Source organism: Oncorhynchus clarkii, chromosome 1 (genome assembly GCF_045791955.1).
Source record: "Oncorhynchus clarkii lewisi isolate Uvic-CL-2024 chromosome 1, UVic_Ocla_1.0, whole genome shotgun sequence".
Lineage (NCBI taxonomy): Eukaryota > Metazoa > Chordata > Actinopteri > Salmoniformes > Salmonidae > Oncorhynchus > Oncorhynchus clarkii.
The window spans coordinates 82656737-82669558 of record NC_092147.1 but is presented as its reverse complement, the minus strand read 5'-3'; the positions used below and the strand labels follow the sequence as shown (position 1 = coordinate 82669558).

General features: G+C 39.8%; 2 protein-coding genes across 2 annotated transcripts in view; both read right to left on the bottom strand.

Moving 5' to 3' along the window:
* The window catches only part of LOC139409562 (polymeric immunoglobulin receptor-like), a 7949-nt gene extending 5306 nt beyond the window's left edge, over positions 1-2643 (bottom strand). The window contains exons 1-3 of the mRNA XM_071154937.1: positions 2583-2643; positions 2093-2398; positions 1-86 (exon numbers count right to left, since the gene is read on the bottom strand). The exon at positions 1-86 is cut by the window's left edge and continues 250 nt beyond it. Of these exons, the coding sequence (XP_071011038.1) occupies positions 1-86; positions 2093-2398; positions 2583-2643 (453 nt within the window). The remainder of the gene's footprint in view (positions 87-2092; positions 2399-2582) is intronic.
* Positions 2644-5767: 3124 nt separating this feature from the next.
* LOC139409506 (polymeric immunoglobulin receptor-like) lies at positions 5768-11031 on the bottom strand. The gene is made up of 5 exons (XM_071154802.1): positions 10983-11031; positions 10392-10724; positions 6358-6786; positions 6079-6142; positions 5768-5870 (listed from the first exon to the last, which is right to left on the bottom strand). Exons 1-5 carry the CDS (start codon positions 11029-11031, stop codon positions 5768-5770), a joined length of 978 nt encoding a protein of 325 aa, XP_071010903.1.
* Between the last annotated feature and the right edge of the window lie 1791 nt (positions 11032-12822).

Below are 12822 nucleotides of genomic sequence, written 5' to 3'. Positions count from 1 at the left end.
AGAATTACTATAGTAGCAACGGACAGTGACACTCTCTCCTTCTACTCCAGTCACTTCCTGTTGATCCACATAGAGTTCTGGAGTACCTGAACACAGAGGTACAGACACCATAGAAAGACCTCAGCAGCAGACCTTTATTTCTAGTAGGTGTATGACCTTTACACATAGTGTTACTAGGTGATATGGTGCTGCTTGTGGTAGACAACGTTGAAAGACACAATGCAGACAGCAGACTTGAAACAAAGTTTACACCAACATCTACATATAGAAAACATAAAATAGACATATACAGTGGGGCAATAAAGTATTTAGTCAGCCACCAATTGTGCAACTTCTCCCACTTAAAAAGATGAGAGAGGCCTGTAATTTTCATCATAGGTACACTTCAACTATGACAGACAAAATTAGACAAAAAAATGCAGAAAATCACATTGTAGGATTTTCAATGAATGTATTTGCAAATTATGGTGGAAAATAAGTATTTGGTCAATAACAAAAGTTTATCTCAATACTTTGTTATATACCCTTTATTGGCAATGACAGAGGTCAAACGTTTTCTGTAAGTCTTCACGAGGTTTTCACACACTGTTGCTGGTATTTTGGCCCATTCCTCCATGCAGATCTCCTCTAGAGCAGTGATGTTTTGGGGCTGTTGCTGGGCAACACGTACTTTCAACTCCCTCCAAAGATTTTCCATGGGGTTGAGATCTGGAGACTGGCTAGGCCACTCCAGGACCTTGAAATGCTTCTTACGAAGCCACTCCTTCGTTGCCCGGGCAGTGTGTTTGGGATCATTGTCATGCTGAAAGACCCAGCCACATTTCATCTTCAATGCCCTTGCTGATGGAAGGAGGTTTTCTACACCAATACTCAGAATCTCACGATACGTGGCCCCATTCATTCTTTCCTTTACACGGATCAGTCGTCCTGGTCCCTTTGCAGAAAAACAGCCCCAAAGCATGATGTTTCCACCCCCATGCTTCACAGTAGGAATGGTGTTCTTTGGATGCAACTCAGCATTCTTTGTCCTCCAAACACGACGAGTTGAGTTTTTTCCAAAAAGTTCTATTTTGGTTTCATCTGACCATATGACATTTTCCCAATCTTCTTCTGGATCATCCAAATGCTCTCTAGCAAACTTCAGACGGGCCTGGACATGTACTGGCTTAAGCAGGGGGACACGTCTGGCACTGCAGGATTTGAGTCCCTGGCGGCGTAGTGTGTTACTGATGGTAGGCTTTGTTACTTTGGTCCCAGCTCTCTGCAGGTCATTCACTATGTCCCCCCATGTGGTTCTGGGATTTTTGCTCACCGTTCTTGTGATAATTTTGACCCCACGAGGGGAAATCTTGCGTGGAGCCCAGATCGAGGGAGTTTATCAGTGGTCTTGTATGTCTTCCATTTCCTAATAATTGCTCCCACAGTTGATTTCTTCAAACCAAGCTGCATACCTATTGCAGATTCAGTCTTCCCAGCCTGGGGCAGGTCTACAATTTTGTTTCTGGTGTCCTTTGACAGCTCTTTGGTCTTGGCCATAGTGGAGTTTGGAGTGTGACTGTTTGAGGTTGTGGACAGGTGTATTTTATACTGATAACAAGTTCAAACAGGTGTCATTAATACAGGTAACGAGTGGAGGACAGAGGAGCCTCTCAAAGAAGAAGTTACAGGTCTGTGAGAGCCAAAAATCTTGCTTGTTTGTAGGTGACCTAATACTTATTTTCCACCATAATTTGCAAATAAATTCATTAAAAATCCTACAATGTGATTTTCTGGATTTTTTTCCTCATTTTGTCTGTCATAGTTGAAGTGAACCTATGATGAAAATTACAGGCCTCTCTCATATTTTTAAGTGGGAGAAGTTGCACAATTGGTGGCTGACTTAATACTTTTTTGCCCCACTGTACCGACATTCCTCAGGTCAACTTGAACAATAATGGTAATACCAGATACCAGACAAGGAACTTGTTACAAGGAAATGAAACGAGAACACCAGTCATGTAGTTTGTGAAAGCTGGTATTTTCGGAGAGTCTGATCCTTACTGAGAACTACCTATTCTACTTTACTGAATTGTAAGAGTTGCAGGGATCTTACCTGGAGTGACAGACAGGTAGAGCAGTTGTATCATGCTATCTGTTCCTCCCTTGATCTCCACAACACACCTGTAAATATTAGAGTCGTCTGGCTCCAGATCAGTCATGATCACAGTGAAGACTTTCTGGGTGATGTCATCAGAGATTGACGCCCTATCAGTGCTCTTAGGATGGTCAGTGCGTACTACAGAGGAGCAATGAGTCCAACCATACCCTTTACACCAGTACTTCACGTGGTTTATGTAATACTGATCATAGCTACATGGGATGGTGATGGAGCCTCCTGACTGCACAGACACATGCCTCGCTGTGGACATATCAACACAAAACACATTTAGGTTGGAATACAATACAATCTGCACTGCAGAAAACAAAATCCCATTGCTTGTAAACTATAAAACAGCTTTTTAATGATTGAGATTTATTACACAGTGTTTACGGTGAATTGACCCACTGGATTTCAGCCCTTCATATAAACATATTTCACATACCTGCTGAGACTCTGTGGAAGAGGATGAAGAGGAGGAGGGGGAAGGAGAGATGGTTAGCCATGTGAGGGTTTCAGTCTGCATGTAATATTAAATGGTACCTGAGCACAAATGTGTGTCAAGGACCAAGGCACCAGCCAGAATGACTCTACTTCCTAATGTTAGTACACTGTCTGTAACTCTCTTCCTGCTTCTGTTTGTGTGTACATTCCCCCCTCAGTGGCAGACAGTAACTATTGCATTATATGGACTAATTTAACCTAAAACTAAACCTAAAATATATTTCAGCTTTCTCTAAGGGTTTTGGGACCAAGAGTCACTACTATCCTCATACTACTCTCTACTGGAACATAGGTCACTAATGATTACAAAGATTTGATAATTGGGCAACATGCACCATATTTCCATTTGCAAAATTCTATATTTCACTATATATGAAACTATATGATAAATGTCCTACATATGCTAAAAAATTTAGTGATGGGTACTAGACCAAGACCTCCATAGACTCTCACTTTAAACCAGGTTCATGATTCAGGGTCCTCTGGACCACAACCCAGTCTGATGTGGTTTTACGTTCCACAAGAACAGACTCTTTCTCTCTCCCCCTCTATGCAGGAAATGAACCCTGGTCATGTACGGCCCACAGATGTCCTTCAAGTGAAGGTGGTAAAGTTAGCTCATGAAGCTGCATTACTAGAATGCTGCACTTTTCAGCTAAACTCATTGTATGATGTCACGTTCTGTTTTTGGCTCCAACACAGCAAACTACTTCAGATACATCAGAATTGAACTCTCAAACCTACAGACCACAGTGCTCACATTATGTTATGACAAATTATCTTGAGAATAATAAAATGCCTTGGAAAATGTTTATTACAGTTTTTTTAATTGCTTTGGTACTATTTTCACACTTGTGGAAACATTTCACAACTTTTAGTAGAAAACAGATCCTCAAAAAGGACACACAAAATCACTCAGTAACTTTTTCCACCGAACCTAATCAGTATTTAATCTATAAACACCTTTCATATAAAGTAATTGCCCCTCACAATGCAATGCTCAAAATAGTTTTCATATGATTCTCTTCTCACTTGTTGAAATACATTTGACCATGAGGTAATCCAACGATGCTTAATGGTTAATCACTTAACCGTTTGGTAAACATAACGTTTTTAAACGGGTTTGTCTACTATATATGGATTTTGAGAAATACATAAATAAAATATGTTTGTATAGTATAAACATCTAAATGACATGTATAATACATAAAGCCAAGAGTGTGCAAAGCTGTTCTCAAGTTAAAGGGTGGCTACATTGAAGAATATAAAATATAGTTTGATTTGATTAACACTTTTTTGGTTACTAAATGATTCCATGTGTGTTATTTCATAGTTTTGATGTCTTCACTATTATTCTACAATGTAGAAAATAGTAAAAATAAAGAACAACTCTTGAATGAGTAGGTGTTATAAAACCTTGGACCGGTAGTGTATGGAAATAAGGTAAACCTGTTTTTGTTTTGTCGTAATGGGGTAGTGTGTGTAGATTGATTAGGTTTGTTTGTATCTCATCCATTTTAGAATAAGGCTGTGACATAACAAAATGTGGAAAAAGGGAATGGGTGTGAATACTTTCTGAATCCACTGTACATTCTATTGTTGGCTCCAACACAGCAAACTGTTTATGATAAATCAATTTCACACTCAAACTCACTGAGCACAATATCTAGTGACAAATTATCTTGAGAACAATAAAATGTCTTTAAAATGTTTTATTAGCAAAGCCTTTATATATTCCATTAAAGCTGGAGAAGGTAAAGACAGAATAGTTCTCCAAGGCTCTGATTAAACAAGTGGAGGATTTGTTACAGAAAATGAGACAACCAACTATCAACTTTGAAACAACTCAAGAACTCAGGATTCATAAATGAACCAAAAACATTTAGATGTAACCTTGTCTTGTGTGTGTTTGCGGTTTGGTTTTACTATCCTTGTGGGTAAAACAAGAACCATTTAGACAAGTCAAAATTCAAAAGCAAATCAAATCAAATGTATTGGTCACATACGCATGTTGAGCAGATGTTATTGCAGGTGTAGCGAAATGCTTGTGCTTCTAGCTCCGACAGTGCAGTAATATCTCAGAAGTAATGTTGAACAGTTTCACAACATACACACAAAATACACATTAATGTAAGTAAGGAATAGATTAAGAATGTATATACATATATGTTAGAGCGACATTGGACTAAGATACAGTGGAATAGTATAGAATACAGTATATACATGTGAGATGGTGATGCACCAAATGGACAAGTTGGGACATTTCTCCGGTCCCCACAAGGAATCATTATATTTAGCCTGAGGGGTTAGGTTTAGGGTTATGGTTACAATTAGGGTTACGGTTAGAATCAGAATTAGGGTTTAGGGTTATGGTTACAATTAGGGTTACGGTTAGAATCAGAATTAGGGTAGGGGAAATAGGATTTTGAATTGGCATACATTTTTTGGTCCCCACAAAGATTGTAAAACCTACATGTGTGTGTGTTTTATCCTGAAGAAAGCTAAACATGTTTGTGTACCTGCCCCCCTCAGTGGAAGATAGCAACTATTGCATTATGTAGACTAGTTTAACCCAAAACTCATAGTCACTACACTATATTTCAGCTTCCAGCTTTCTCTAAGGGCTCTTTGGCATCAAGAGTCACTGTTACCCTCTGCTGGAAAATAGGTCACTAGTGATTACACAAATAAATGTATAGAATTAAGAGCACATGAGCTACAGAGATGGAGTGATGACATCCTTCTACCTAGAGATCAACCCTGGTCATAGACGCAGCTCAAAACCACAGATGTCCTCCAACCTAAACTGTTAAAGTTAGCTCAGGAAGCTGCTGTACCACAAGGCTGCAGGTTTCTGGTAAACTAAGTCATGCTATGACATATTGTTAAACACTTGTTGTCTCCAACACAGCAAATAACTTTGATACATCAGAACGTCTGATTTTCTTTTACAGAATTTCACAGAATTTGGTGACAGATGATCTTGAGAACAGTAAAACATGTTTATTAGCAAATCATTTAAATATTCCATTAAAGCTGGAGAAGGTGAAGAAGATAAAGACATGTACCGCAATGAAAAATGTGCAAATGCTAAATAAATCTAGTTTCTACTCTTCCTGTTTCACCTCAGAGTCGGGTTGCTCTGAACTTCACCACAGCAATGACGTTGCACAGGATGAAGAGCACTGCATTAACAGTTTTTGGAAGGTAGAAGAGTGTTCTCTCCCATCTGTAGAAGAACAACACTGCTTTGAGGACATGATACTCTGCAAATGTCAATCAGGCATATATAATTTAAGAATGAGGCATTCAGGGGACATATCTCTTTTGTATGTGATTTTAAAACAACACAATTCATTAATTCAATAATGTAAATGAAAATAAATGACCTTTTTGCTTGTTGAGTACCGGTTAAAGAGGTGGTAGTGTACACTTACCCCTGGGCTACATGTTGTGTGTTGTTGACTGGGGCCTGAGAGGTGGAAGAGGAGACAGCAGGATCTACAGTTGTGGGCGAGGTCAGAGAGATGTCTTGAGTGGTCTGTTTGTCTGTCAAGGTGCAACAGTTTCCGTATGTAATTTATTAGTGTTGAAGTGACACAATTTCAGCGTGAGATGGCAATGCTTTAAATTAACAAAATGACTTCAGTTGGATTCTGTGAATTTGAAAGACTCATTCCACTATTTTTGGTTATAACTGGTCTCTCATTACTTACTAATGATGGTGTCAGTCTGTGTTGTGGTCAGTTGATTAACAGTGGAGATGATGAAGGTGGAAGAGGGGGTAGGGGTGGTGGTGGAGGCAGGTGTGGTACTCTGTGTTGTGGTCAGTTGATTGACAGTGATGTGAACAGGCATCTGTAGGTCTCCTCTGGAACACCAGTACCAGCCAGTATCTCCCATATTCAATCCATTCAGAGTCACTGTTAAAATGTGTCTGTTGTTGTGATCAATGGTCTGCTGTGATTTCACTGATGTTCCATCTAAAATCCCTGAATATCTCCCCACCAAGGGGACATAGTAGATACCCATCTTACACCACAACCACTTCTTAACCACAGTGTTACTATAGTAACAACGGACAGTGACACTCCCTCCTTCTACTCCAGAAACTTCCTGTTGGTCCACATAGAGTTCTGGTGTACCTGAACACAGAGGTGCAGACACAAATTCACCAAGGGAGAAGTAACACGTCATATCATAAATCCACTTCAATCAGTGTAGATGAAGAAGAGGTGACAGGTTAAATGATTTTTAAGCCTTGAGACATGGATTTGTATGGGCAAGACAAAAGCTTTAAGTGCTTTTGAAAACGGTATGGTAGTAGGTGCCAGGTGCACTGGTTTGAGTGTGTCAAGAACTCCAACGCTGCTGGGATTTTCACACTCAACAGTTTTCTTGTGTATCAAGAATTGTCCACTACCCAAAGGTTATTCAGCTAACTTGACAGAACTGTGGAAAGCATATGAGTCAACATGGGCCAGCATCTCTCTGGAACGCTCAATATTAGGAAGGTGTCCCTAATGTTTTGTGCACTCAGTGTATACAAACACTAGATTGATGATGCTATGTATTGGCCAATGAGAGGCTTTGAAGGACCTGTCTGCCATATTGGTACTCTTCAGAAGGAGTGGTCTTCAACAGGAATGACGGGAATTGGACATTATTTCAACTTAACGTTTCAAAGATAATTAATGCATGTATTTAAAAACAAACTCCAGCTATGTTTTAACATTTCCTGTTGAGTAATAAAATCCCATGTGCACTTAAGGGTAAAAAAATGTTTCGATGATTGGAATCCGTGATGTCATCGGCCTCACCCTTGTGGGAACAATAGAGGAACGATGGACAACAAAAGAGGAAAGGTCCATCCCCCACTTGTGCCATGTCATGAGGATACCTGGAACACCTATTGAGATGTGATAAATGAGGTGAAAAGGTGACAACTTCAATCAATTACCCCATCAGAACCCAAAATATACAGTTGAAGTTGTAGGTTTACATACACCTTTGCCAAATACATTTATACTCAGTTTTTCACAATTCCTGACATTTAATCCTAGTAAAAATTCCCTGTTAGGTCAGTTAGGATCACCACTTTATTTTAAGAATGTGAAATGTCTGAATAATAGTAGAGATAATTATTTATTTGAGCTTTTATTCCTTTCGTCACATTCCTAGTGGAACAGAAGTTTACATGCACTCAATTAGTATTTGGTAGCATTGCCTTTAAATTGTTTAACTTGGGTCAAACGTTTCATGTAGCCTTCCACAAGATTCCCACAATAAGTTGGGTGAATTTTTGCCCATCCCTACTGACAGATCTGGTGTAACTGAGTCAGGTTTGTAGGCCGCCTTGCTTGCACACACTTTTTCAGTTCTGCCCACAAATGTTCTATAGGATTAATGGGATTTGTGATGGCCACTCCAATACCTTGACTTTGTTGTCCTTAAGCCATTTTGCCACAACTATGGAAGTATGCTTGGGGTCATTGTCCATTTGGAAGACCCATTTGTGTCCAAGATTTAACTTCCTGACTGATGTCTTGAGACGTTGCTTCAATATAACCACATCATTTTCATACCTCAGGATGCCATCTATTTTGTGAAGTGCACCAGTCCCTTCTGCAGCAAAGCACCCACACAACATGATGCTTCCACCACCGTGCTTCACGGTTGGGATGGTGTTCTTCAGCTTGCAAGCATCCCCCTTTTTCCACCAAACATAACGATGGTCGTTATGGCCAAACAGTTCTATTTTTGTTTCATAAGACCAGAGGACATTTCTACAAAAAGAACGATCTTTGTCCACATGTGCAGTTGCTAACCATAGTCTGGATTTTTTGTGGCAATTTAGGAGCAGAGGCTTCTACCTTGCTGAGTGGCCTTTCAGGTTATGTCGATATAGGACTTGTTTTACTGTGGAAATAGATACTTTTGTACCTGTTTCCTCCATCTTCACAAGGTCCTTTGCTGTTGTTCTGGGATAGATTTTTACTTTTCGCACCATAGTACGTTCATCTCTAGGAGACAGAACGCATCTCCTTCCTGAGCGGTATGACGGATGTGTGGTCCCATGGTTTTTATACTTGCGTACTATTGTTTGTACAGATGAATGTGGTACCTTCAGGCATTTAGAAATTGCTCCTAAGGAAGAATCAGACTTGTGGAGGTCTTGGCTGACTTCTTTTGATTTTCCCATGATGTCAAGCAAAGAGGCACAGAGGTTGAAGGTAGGCCTTGAAATACATCCACAGGTACACCTCCAATTGACTCAGATGATGTCAATTAGCCTATCTGAAGTTTCTAAAGCCATGACAAAATGTTCTGGAATTTTCCAAGCTGTTTAAAGGCACAGTCAACTTAGTGTATGTAAACTTCTGACCCACTGGAATTGTGATACAGTGAATTATAAGTGAAATAATCTGTCTGTAAACAATTGTTGGAAAAATTACCTGCGTCATGCACAAAGTAGAAATCCTAACCGACTTGCCAAAACTATAGTTTGTTAACAAGAAATTTGTTGAGTGGTCGAAAACGAGTTTTAATTACTTAAGTGTATGTAAACTTCCAACTTCAACTTCTAAGCTTGTTTTTCTCCAATGTTTGTAAACATTGTAAATGTAAACTAACACTGTATAGCCTCAAAACATGCTTAAAACTATAATTTTAATATCTTGGATGGTCACTCCATAGCTCTGAGTGGTTACATTTATCCAGGCTCCTCCCTCATTAGCTGTTCTTGGTAGAGAGCTTTGGAGACCTCTTTCTTATTGGTCTTTAAGCAAAAAGGCACGAGGGGGTGTGGTATATGGCCAATATACCACGGCTGAGGGATGTTCTTACGCAATGCCTGGATACAGGGGCTTGTGGTATATTAGCCATATACCAAACCCCTGAGGTGCCTTTTTACTATTAAAAACTGTTTACCAATGTAATTAGTGGCGTAAAAATAAATGTTTTGTCATACCTGTGGAAAACGGTATGATATACCACAACTGTCAGCCAATCAGCATTCAGGGCTCGAACCAACCAGTTGATAATAACTAATTTACTGCATGGTGATGTCACCATGGAATGCCACAACTCCATCCCACCAAAACAGGCTGACATTTCAGGCGTTCTTTTCAAACAGCTCAACACTAAAAGGGAATAATCATCATTTTCACAATTTCACAGTATTTTTCCAACCTCATGTTGTGGAAATACAGTATATATAAAATGCTGACCTTCTGTTCTGTCCTGAACTGATCAGGCATCACAGTACTGTATGTCACATCATGGTGGATCTCTGGGTTTGGGAACTCTTTTTTTGTGGCGTTAGGCATATGAAAGTGACAATACTGTGACTTAACAAAAATATTAATATTAGGTTGTGATTTTGAATTCATTATGCATGGCTTATGAATGTGTTATGACGTCCTTATGTAGGCACCCTTCATAATAAAGTGTTTCTGTTCTCCACAGTGTAACAATGTATTCCTACAATATAAACCCATTCCATATTTACATTGTGTCTGCCTGTATGTATAACCATGTAAATACATTGTATTTAGAGCCTTAAAACAGTCTTCCCCAAATCAATAGCTACATAACTGTGTCATACTGAACAAATAAACCAAAGGATGATGGCATGTGACCTGCAAGTATTACTATAGTGTATAAAATACAATACCAAGTTGTACTCTCTAAGTCAGCTCTCTATGATGATCAAACACAGTGTGATTGAGGAGAGGTATGGAGGGCTAACCTGTGGTGACTGACAGGTGCAAGTATGCATTTTGATCTCGTCCTGCAGTCTCCACAGCACACCAGTAATACCCAGAGTCCTCTGGCTGCAGATCAGTCATGTTAACAGAGAAGATTCTTCGGGTGACATCATCAGAGATGGACACTGTCCCAGATATCTTTGGTTGGTCCGTGCGTACAAGATCAGAACAAGAATTCCAGTAATCTCCTTGACACCAGTATTTGACATATTGTATGTATCTCTGATCATAGCGACATGGGATGGTGATGTAGTTTCCTGTCTTCACAGACACCTTACTCACAGTTGACACACCGTACCCTCCTGCCTGAGTACCTGCAGACACAGCAACAGAAAACACTTTTAGACTCCTTTCGGTTGACTGATAAGGTTGTTTACCAATTACCCATTCAGTACACCAGTAGGAGTGAGAAGTGCACAACATGGCTGGTATGGCCGGGATGAGTGTGGGCTCAATATATAAGCTAGCTAATATTTTGTCTTCAGGGTTTCAGCATAGCCAGTACCTGACTTCAAGCAGCAGTGCACAGAAACATGAGACTTTATCAATTCATAAAAACATTTTACCAGTACCTGAGAGTCTAGAGAAGATGAGGAGAAGGAGGGAGAGATGAGGAGCCATGTGTAGTATGTCTTTCTGTGTGGTACAAACTGTACACAAATGTATGTGTCAAGGGAAGAGGCACCAACGACAATGTCTCCTATACACATCACTGTCTGTACCCCTCTTTCTGCTTCTGTTTAAGTGAACATGCCCCTGATTGGCTGGTAACAATACATTCTGTAAATCAGTCAATACAACTGATATGATTTGATTTATTCAAATAAATGTATTTAAATTCTTTATTTATGTACTTACTTGATGTATTTTTTCCCCAATGAAGTTAGACCAATATCTCCACAGACCAGACCTAAAATCAGCTTCAAAGTAAACCAATGATTAGATCTACCACGATACAGTCTGTGATTTTAAGGTGGTTACACAAAATTCAGAGACGAAGCCTCTCTGTCTTAAAAGACTAAAAAGGAATAGAAAAAGAAACAATAAACATTGTCTGTGTCGAGGAAATAAACCCTGGTCATAGATACATCTCAAAACCACATTGTCCTGTAAGGTAACTCATCAGCAGTAGCTCAGGAAGCTGATGTACCACAAGACTACAGGTTTCAGGTTAACTCATTACATTACATGTTGATAAAACAGCTTCCCTCTAGTGTGGGGTTGGTTGACCCTGCACTACTAGAGTGGAGGCAGCGGGTGGTGTGGAGTTACTATTGGTTTATTTTACAAGAAGTTTGTGGACGCTCATTTTTCTTGGTTAATGAGCCCCCCCTAAATAAATCAATATATCAAACAATATATTTTCTGTGTGATTTCTTCTTTTTTTCGTCAACATTTCCATTGCAACTTAAAATCCAATTTAGTAGGTGCTAGGACCTGGGGGAAGGCTGCTGGCGCTCTAGTGACTGTTATTCTTCAGGAAAGGCTGACAAAAATTGATTTACACTTTCTGCACCAAAGTATGTTCATCTCTAGGAGACAGAACGCGTCTCCTTCCTGAGCGGCTGCGTGGTCCCTTGGTGTTTATAATAATAATATGCATATATTAGCATCTGGGACAGAGTAGGAGGCAGTTCACTCTGGGCACGCTATTCATCCAAAAGTGAAAATGCTGCCCCCTATCCCAATTAACTGTGTACCCATTTAATAACCAGACCTTCATACAAACTTGCTATGCTGAATTCTTGACGCACAATCGAACGTGCTGCCATATGCTTCCAGCACGCCCACAAGCGAGTCACAAGGGGCGGCCTATGAGGCACGCAGCAATTTACCACTATCTAGTGTACATGCACCGTTAGGCCTCCTTGTAGCTAACATTTAAGTTAACCTTAGCTACTTCCGTGGCTTGAGATTGCTAGCTAACAATAAACGGAATGGAGGGAATATGCCAGACCTCCCTAAAAGAGGCTTAGCCCCCCTATCCAGTAATCTCTAGTGACGTCCCTGGGCTAAACACTGCACGCTTCTTTACCAAAGGTTCATTGACGCGTTCATGTGCTTTCGGAGTTCTGTGAAATTCCTAGTTCTGACTGGGTAGTTTCACTTGAATGATCCTCCAAGTCGGAATTACAAGAGGAAAATTAGAAAGTGTTGCTGCTTGAGTTGCCGAGTTGTGATGTTTCACCACTGACCTAGGAACATTTTCAACCAAAAGATGACAACAAATCCATTTTTGACCACGACAGCCTCATCAGTATGTAATTTGTAATGTAATTAGATTGACCATATTGTCAATATCAAGGTAGCTAAACTCTTACTGGTTGAAGAATTGTTCTGACCAAATCACCAAATAGCACATGAATGAAACAAAGTCGTATTTCCGACACCAAAAATGTGACATTTTGACAA